The 9,195-nt window shown below is 48.5% G+C and overlaps 1 protein-coding gene across 1 annotated transcript; it reads right to left on the bottom strand.

Moving 5' to 3' along the window:
- Positions 1 to 5,825: 5,825 nt before the first annotated feature.
- GAPDH (glyceraldehyde-3-phosphate dehydrogenase) lies at positions 5,826 to 8,881 on the bottom strand (the record flags this gene model as incomplete). The annotated part of the gene is made up of 10 exons (XM_019474098.1): positions 5,826 to 6,130; positions 6,501 to 6,598; positions 6,745 to 6,828; positions 7,070 to 7,148; positions 7,282 to 7,433; positions 7,602 to 7,683; positions 7,800 to 7,915; positions 8,100 to 8,190; positions 8,272 to 8,378; positions 8,630 to 8,881. Coding segments are annotated over 10 exons (1,131 nt in total), but the record flags the coding sequence as incomplete, so codon positions are not given.
- Positions 8,882 to 9,195: the final 314 nt, after the last annotated feature.

Below are 9,195 nucleotides of genomic sequence, written 5' to 3'. Positions count from 1 at the left end.
GGAGTAAGTGATGCTGGAGGAAAGAAGAAAAAAAAAAAAAAAAAAAAGCACAGCACTGTTGCTGCGTTCCTGCAAATGGTGTTTTGCAAAGCACTCTAACCTCAGTGGTGATGAAAAGCGTTGTTTGCTGAAATCCATGGTTTGCTGATGTCAATTTTTAAATGCATTGGGGAAGACATTTAAAAAAAGACTGGGTGGACGGGTGAACAAATGACGTCAGTGATTAGTCTGACAGGCCACGTACAAAAACCAATGAGAAACCGGTGGAGAGGGGAGGAGGGTTGAAATCACAAAAGAATGGAAAAAATCTGCACAGATTTATGGAGGGACAAGGAATTGACAGACAAAACTGATACCGTTTTTGATATGTAGGAATGATATAGACTCTCAAAAGAAGTAAATATCTCGGTCAAAAATGCCAAGAGACATTAAAATACATTTTTAAATAGAGTCAAAACATAGGTTCTGTTGCCATACATATATAGCCAATATTTAAGCTATACATAGATACATCTAAGAGCAAGAAATACTAGTGACTCACCATTCCCAGGACAACAGGAGGGCTGGAAAGACTTAGGGAGCAGGGCTCACAAGCAGCCTGGTGTGAGTTCTCAGCCAGACGCTGAAGCTGATGGCATCTTTAAACATCTTTTATCCCCATGTGACATTAGTGTGCATTGTCCTGCTTTGCATCACAAGTTGGAGTAGATGGAGTCTTTACTCCTAACCATGATTCCAGGCTGGGGAAAAATGTTTTGAGAGTGAAAAGTTTAGTTATTTTTGCTCCTTAAAAAAAAAAAAACAAACCACAACACATTTTTGCCCAGTGGCTAAAGTCACTTCACAATGATGGGCTAGATGGCAGTTTAGTCAAGCTGAGAAGGGCATACTAAGAGTCTGAGGAGATCAGGCAGCTGGAGGCCATGTGCATTCAGTGAGATTTCAGTGTCCGCTTGGGGTCCAGCACCTAAACCCCAACTTGGTAACTAAAAAGCTGGAGATTACAGAGATTACAAACCACCTATTTTTTTTCTGTCCCAGGACTCGGAGCAAGGCCAGCAAAGGTTGCTCGCTTGTTTGGTGGAGAGTTGGGCAACATTACAGGAGGGCTTTGAGACCTGCAATGTCAGAGTTGTGGCCCCCCCCCACTACATGTATTACTTCTCATTTAGCAACCTTGAATTTCACCCACCATTTTAATAACCCAGTCACTTGGTCACAAGATCCTTCTGCACCTTTCCACAGGCTGAGTCAGTGTTGAGTGTCCTGTATCATTTTGCATAATCAACAAACTTGGCACCCCATGCTCCAAATTGTTCTGAAGGTGTTGAATAGAAACAACCCTGGGGCAGATGTCCTCAGATGCTGGCCACTCGCACCTTCTCTCTCAGTCACCACCAGCCTTGCCACTAGTTTTCAGCCTGGAGAGGGTGGTCTTCCCTGTCCTGGGGCAGTTCAGGTTCTTTGAAAGGTTTTGCCAGTCTGTTTTTTTCCTAAATCCAGTTGCTTTTCATCACATGGGGGGGCTGATGTGGGTGGTGAATTACTTACAGCACAGTTACTTGTTCATCCGTTTCATGCTGGCACCATTTGAGTCTGGCACCTGGTACTGAGGGTTTGCTGCCCTTCATGTCACAGGTACGTTCTCAAGTCCTGACACTTCGGTTTGCAACAGTGGCTTCGTCTCATCGCTGCTGAGGAAAATCTCTTGTCTGGGAATACCCCAAAGCTCCTCTGATGGCAAAACATCAGTTTTACTTTTCTGCCATGGCCTTAGCTTCCCTAATCACTCCCATGCTTTTTGGCAGCTTTCTTGTCTCCAAGATGCATTTGAAAAAGGATTTCATACTACCTTTTCTATTTGTCACATAGTTTCCTAAAAATCTGCCCTTTTTTAGGCTCTTAAGTTTAATTTGCTAGTATTTATGAGTTTTTCTTCTATTTTCATTTGACTACAGCTTCAGCTTTTTGGTGGCTGCCTTTTCAAATCTTACGCAGTGAAGTATAACCCAGTACTACTGTTCCTTCTAAGAACATTTAATTGAGAATGACTCCCTCAAGAAGATAACACTTCTATAGTAAGATAATATATGGAGGTAAGTTAGCCGTCCTGTAGTAAGAAACTACATCAGCTCAGAAGAATAAGTAACAAATTATTTGTTTTTGCAGTGTGTATACAGTACAGTTCTCCAAAGGTAGGCAGCTTGTTTTTGATTAAACGCCCACTTTCTGTGAGTACCACCGATGCCCACAGGGGTATTTGCATAGCCTGAGTTCAAGTCATAAACCTGCATTTTGTGAATGGCATCTGTTACAAAGGAGTTTGGAATATTATCATTTAAGATGCTTGTCTTACACAACAGTCCAATATATGCCTTGCATCACAGTCTTTCCCAGAGACCTGTATCTCCTCTTCCTTGCACAGATCTTGTCGATTGCTTTGCTCAAAGACTCATTTACTTCAGAAATGGACAGAGTATGTTTTAAAGTTCCAAGATTTTTTTTTTTAACTGTGCTTATGCAGTCACCATTTTGTTACATTTTGGTGTGATTTTTCAAGCAAGCTTAATTAGTTTCCACATCTGCTCAAGATGATTTTCACTACATGGCACTTCCACAATGCTGAAGTTTCACACTGACATCTTGAGAAGGTGGTCTGAGAACAACTAACCATTTCTTGGGGGAGTAGCGCATGCGTGCTAGTGTGTGCAAATGCCAATGAAGTATAAAATAATTCCTCTCAACATTCAAAGCTGCCATAAAAGGGAACTTTCCTGTAACACCACTGCTAATTACCATACCGCAGCATCATTTGAATTTCCTCTGTCTTAAAAAAGAAAACAAAAAGGTGCAGCTTACCAACCCTAGAAATGGTTGGCTGCCTATCAGAGAAGCTGTCCCTTGGGTCAGCCGGAGAGCTTTGTGTCAGCACAGCCCTGCAAAGGAATGAACCCATATCTCAGGTGCATCCCCCTCCCACAACAGCCCAGCACAACGAGCCCTGGTGCCTGGCCAGTCAAGGAATGCAAAGTCAAGCCTTTGGCCAGGATTGGTGTCTTTCTATACCTTCCCCTTGCAAAGCATTCATAAACCAGGATGAATTCTGGCTTATCACAGCTGCTCTTAAAGCTGTTTTGTCCCAGCAGAGCAGCACAATCACTTTTAGCTCCTTTGCTGAACAAGAGCCTCTTTATGTCTGCCTGAGCACCTGCCTTACCTGACCAAGCATTTCTATCAGTTTTCTTTAGAAATGCTTTAAGAGCAAACCTAGAGGTCCCCTACTTAAGAGAAAACTCTTGTCCAGAGAGAGAGAAGCAACTGCCACAGATCTCCTGTCTTTATCCCAATGCCATCTGCAGTCATATATGTCAATTTTTCAAACTGACAAAAAAAAGAAAAGATTTTTAGGACAGGGTTGCAATTCTTGGGCAGGCTGGCCACTGAGCTAGCTTTTCCATCTGCCCGGAGGGGCCTTGCTGTGGTGCCATCTGCAGGCACAGTGTCTGGATGCAAAATGAGGATTTTTGAGCAGAGCTGTGCTTTTTCGGGAGCTTATATGAGAGAGGAAACTGAGCCCTCCAGGCGGTCCAAAGGCTGCACGACTTGTTTGCCACACTTGCTCTCCCTGTTTCCATACAAGAGCAACCATGTTTTAAATTCTGTGATTCCTGGCTTGCCTCACATAGATACCGTATCATTTTTCCAAGAGTTTCAAACAAGATTGTAAACCGGTTGAAATAGTATTTTAAAACAGAGTGAACCTTTATCTGAGACATTCCCAGCAACTGTTGGTCTGAGAGCATGTACTCTTCCTCCACCCCACCTCCCAGATTGTATGAATATGCTCATTCCCACAGCAATTTGATCTCAGGTTGGATACGGCTCTTTCTTGTTAAATAACAAGAGTTCTTTGCTCTAGGTAAATTTTCAGGCAGTCTTATCTTGCTCAGGAAATATAAGACTTTTTAGAGGAAAAAGGTGACTCGTTGAAATGTTCCTACTTTAAACCAGTTCAAAATATCTTTTACATGGGAAAACAGGCATTCCCCCCAACAAGGTGTTTCAGTAGCCTCTCTGCACGTCCAGATTATCAAGCAAGGCGCTCGCTGAGCAGGCACACAAATACGCAGGCAGCAGCGCACAGGACAGCCATTCAAATCACCCAAGCGCAGCAATTGAGGACAGAATGGGACAAACCCAAGACTCATTTGTAAGCCTGAAAGGCCTGCAGGCTACACCTCTTCCCAGCAGAAACCCAATTCCAGGGGGAGGGCTGCCTCCAGTTAGCCCCAGCATCAGGCAGCTCCCTTTTAACTCCAGAGTTACCTAAAGCTCCCACGGGGCCATTTGTGGGGTAAGCCAGGTATTGCTGCTGTCCCAGGGCTAACAAGCTGTTCAGAGTCCCAGCTCCTATCCAGAGGCAGGTTATTCAACCTTTTTCCTCTTTGCAAAGCAACTTTGAGTCATCGCCCTCTAGTCCAGTAAACATTTAGTTTTTATGCAGCCCATCCGCTGGAGATAAGCAGCTCCAGGAAAACTATGTCCAACATACCTTGATCATGGGAGCTTAAGTCATCCAGCTTAATTCCTTGCTCCAGATCAGGGTGTAAAGCAGCTGGGGTCCAGACAACAGCTCCAACACTGCCTGCCAGGGAAAGGGCAACACATCACCTCCGAGACCATAAATTGACCTGCTAAAAATGGAGGGCCACATGATTTTGTGCAGTGCATCGCTTATCTACCCCAGCACTCATAGGTCACAGAAGGCTCAGCCCCTGCCTGGCAGCATTTGTGCTTCCACGAAGAGGTAACACAGTCCCTGGCAGAGGGCTGACATTCACCTTGCAGAGATTTGCTGCTCAGAAGCTTAACTGCGACTGCCCCTCCTTCCACATAGAATTAAGGCAGAATTAAGACTAGCTACCACCATGGTAACACTGGCCTCTGACACGTCCCTAGGCAGCCATTTCCTCTAGGGCAAGTTGATTCATTTTAAACAAGGTAAAAGCAAATGAAAAATCCCCCTTGTAACATTTCTACTAAGGCAGGGGGAAGGAGAAGAAAGAATTCCTGTTTCTTGTGCCACTTTCCCAAACCAAATGCAAAAAGTCATCTGCTCAGCACTTTATTCTGCATGCATCCACCAGACAAGCAAATCCAGAGAGCTAGAAGGTGGATGGAGCAGCAGAGCTGCCTTCCGCTCTACCATGCAGCAGTCCTGCGAGCATAGCCCTGCACCACACCTTATTTTGGCTCACAGGCAGGAATCTTACCTCTGGCACAGGTAGCTCACTGGTCTGCATACCACAGCTCTGCTCACTGCAGCCTGGCACTCAGCAGAGATGGGCACTTGCTGTTCAAGTCAGGTATCCCAGGGACTGCACCATGCCTATACACATGACCCAAGCTGTCCAAACACCTCTTCCACCATTTCCCTATCTCTGCCACCTGGGTTCACAGCCTCAACATGGTGGCCACGTAGTACTGCTTAGAAGAGCTGTCCCATCAGCTGCAGCCAGGCTGGCAGGGCCCATCTTAAAGCAGACACCTACATTGCTCGTTACCCCCCACTTTCTCCCATTTCCCACTGACAGACAGACAAGGCATTTCAGATGGTGATCACTTTTATTGATGTAAGGTGGTACACAAACAGATCAGTTTCTATCAGCCTCTCCACCTCCCCCAGGCTCGGGGAGAAGTTGGAGGAGTGGGGGAGACAAGGGAACAGAACTGGCCTCTCACTAGGCTGGCAGGGCCCATCTTAAAGCAGCATTGCTCATTGCTCGTTACCCCCCACTTTCTCCCATTTCCCACTGAACAAGGCATTTCAGATGGTGATCACTTTTATTGATGTAAGGTGGTACACAAACAGATCAGTTTCTATCAGCCTCTCCACCTCCCCCAGGCTCGGGGAGAAGTTGGAGGAGTGGGGGAGACAAGGGAACAGAACTGGCCTCTCACTGCAGGATGCAGAGCTAAGCGGTGGTGAAGAAGGGCAGGGGCTCCAACAAAGGAGAATCCTGCTTCCCTAGACAGCAGGGGGGGCTCTGTGTGCTCGGCTCACTCCTTGGATGCCATGTGGACCATCAAGTCCACAACACGGTTGCTGTATCCATACTCGTTATCATACCTGGGGACAGAAACAGAAGTGCTGTCAGGATTGACCCGTTTCTTGCATCCCCTTCCTCTATTATTCCTGCTCCTCTGCCCCATCCCACACAACTGAACCAGGCAGCTTCCCATCCACTTCCAGTAAAGAAAGTAGGAAGCATCCCATATACTCTCCAAATAAGGGAAGGAGAAGGCTATAGTCATTTCAGGTAAGAAGCAATCTCGCTCCAGAGAGACATTGTTTTAATATGTTGGAGCCACCCAACTCAGCAGGGGTCTACGTATAACCCTGCATTGCCAACCTGGCAGTGATGAACAGGACAGAAGTCTAACTTGTCTGCCAGCCCCTACCCCACAGTCTCCCCCACCACTCCCCAGGCTGTGCCTACCAGGAAACCAGCTTGACGAAATGGTCGTTCAGTGCAATGCCAGCACCCGCATCAAAGGTGGAGGAATGGCTGTCACCATTGAAGTCACAGGAGACAACCTGGAACAGAGAGGGAATTTTAACACATACAGTTACCCACAGGCTGAACCAGAAGTGCTCAAATCAGGATCCCAGCAAGGCTTCTCCCATCAGAAAAATGACTCAAGCACCAATAACCACAGGCTAAGAGATTAGGAGTTACTTACCTGGTCCTCTGTATACGCCAGGATGCCCTTCAGGGGCCCATCAGCAGCAGCCTTCACTACCCTCTTAATGTCATCATACTTGGCCTGAGAAGAGAGACACATTTAAGATGGTCAGATGCCAACTCACAAAATGTCTGCCGGGGTGGGAGGGGAGAGAGACACATGGGAGCACCATAGCAGCAGTAATGCATGGCAGGTTTTATTTTCACCAAGATCAAATCTTCGTAGGAAAGAGATGAATGCAGAGGGCAATTCCAGGTAAAAGAAGTTTACAGGAAGCAGGGGCAGGTCTGGACATTGTTAGGGCCTTGCCCACAACACTTACTGGTTTTTCCAGACGGCAGGTCAGGTCCACAACAGAGACATTGGGGGTTGGCACACGGAAAGCCATTCCAGTAAGTTTCCTGTGAGAGACATGAGTCAGCAGGGAACAGCACCTGGCACCCCTCTGCCAGCCCTCCATTCTGCTAAAGACAGGTCAGAGCCGGCCAGACACCAGCTGCCACCTCCTGACACCCAAGGAGGGACAGCACTCACCCATTGAGCTCAGGGATGACTTTTCCCACAGCCTTAGCAGCCCCAGTAGATGCTGGGATGATGTTCTGGGCAGCACCTCTGCCATCCCTCCACAGCTTCCCAGAGGGCCCATCCACTGTCTTCTGCGTGGCTGTGATGGCATGGACAGTGGTCTGGGGGATGACAGCACAGCAGTAAGAACACAGCCGATACTTTTTCTGGAGAGTATCCCAGGCACCTCCTCCCCATCCCAGGGGACACAGGGAGTACAGATGCTTTTCCTCTCACATAAGGGGACCTGGGGATGGGGCACCCTCCTGAGCAGCAAGCTCCAGACCTACCATAAGACCCTCCACGATGCCAAAGTTGTCATGGATGACCTTGGCCAAGGGCGCCAGGCAGTTAGTAGTGCAAGAGGCATTGCTGGAGAAAAGAGAGGAAGGCTCATCAGCCAGAGGCAACACATCTACAGACATGAGATGAGACCCCATGCAGCTGGTGAGAGCTCCAGGCCAGATAGCATCTTCCTCTCTCCTTACCTGACGATTTTCAGAGACTTGTCATACTTGTCATGGTTGACACCCATCACAAACATGGGAGCATCAGCTGAGGGGGCAGAGATGATAACACGCTTAGCGCCACCCTTCAGGTGAGCCTGGAAAAAGAGAGAAGGAGGTTAGATAACCCAGAATCCCTCCAACAGCTCACTTCTTCAGACAACCTTTTCTTCCTCCCAGCCCCATCTCTTCCCCATCTTGAGCAACTCTGTACACGGTGATGCACCCCACAGGCAGGAGCAGCAGTATCCCTTCTCCCGTATGCCACTGTGGCATACTCACCCCGGCCTTATCCATGGTGGTGAAGACACCGGTGGACTCCACAACATATTCAGCACCAGCATCTCCCCACTTGATGTTGCTGGGGTCACGCCTGAGGAAGGACAGAACTGTAAGAGCTGCTGCGCAAGACACCTGCTTTCATCCTCCAGAGGGGTGAGGGAGAGATACTTACTCCTGGAAAATGGTGATAGGATTCCCATTAATCACGAGTTTCCCATTCTCAGCCTTGACAGTGCCCCGGAAGTGACCATGAGTAGAGTCATATTTGAACATGTAAACCTAGCAAGGAGAGATGAGGGAAAGTCAGGCACCCCAGCTGCCATCTCCCCAACCCTTGCTCTGCCTACACCACAGTCTCAGCTCCCCATCTCCTCAGTGACCTTGTCCAACTGCTGCGCTGTACTTGGCTCTGCCCAACCTCCCAGCCCGGTGCCTCTACCCCACACCTGGTTTTCCTGGGAAGCTGCTAGAACAGAGCCAGAGGAGACCTACCCAGAAAGGCCCGAAGGGGGCACTGCAAGGCAACTCACCATGTAGTTCAGATCAATGAAGGGATCGTTGATGGCCACCACTTGGACTTTGCCAGAGAGGATGGCAGCCCGGGTGACCAGGCGGCCGATGCGGCCAAATCTGAGGAGAGACAGACATAGATGAGGAGGAGCAACAGGGAACCTGCTGGGCTGGGCACAGCCTGCTGCCTTCCCTTGAGAGCATCCACTGCTCCCTGCCTGGTGGGGCAGGAGGGAGCCCAGCAGCCGCGTCCAAAGGCCGAGGCACCTCGGTTAAAGATTAAGAGCAACCCCTGCATCAGAAAGGTCAAGCGCTAAATTTACTGAGGGCCCAGACATAGATGAGGAGGAGCAACAGGGAACCTGCTGGGCTGGGCACAGCCTGCTGCCTTCCCTTGAGAGCATCCACTGCTCCCTGCCTGGTGGGGCAGGAGGGAGCCCAGCAGCCGCGTCCAAAGGCCGAGGCACCTCGGTTAAAGATTAAGAGCAACCCCTGCATCAGAAAGGTCAAGCGCTAAATTTACTGAGGGCCCTGGGGATCTGGTTACTCCTCAGCCCGGCGGGAGAAGGTCACGTCCCCCAGGTCG

This window comes from Aptenodytes forsteri, unplaced genomic scaffold (genome assembly GCF_000699145.1).
Source record: "Aptenodytes forsteri isolate BGI_AS27 unplaced genomic scaffold, ASM69914v1 Scaffold216, whole genome shotgun sequence".
In the NCBI taxonomy this organism is placed as follows: Eukaryota; Metazoa; Chordata; class Aves; order Sphenisciformes; family Spheniscidae; genus Aptenodytes; species Aptenodytes forsteri.
Note: the sequence above shows the minus strand (reverse complement) of the source record. Positions and strands in the feature narration are given on the sequence as shown.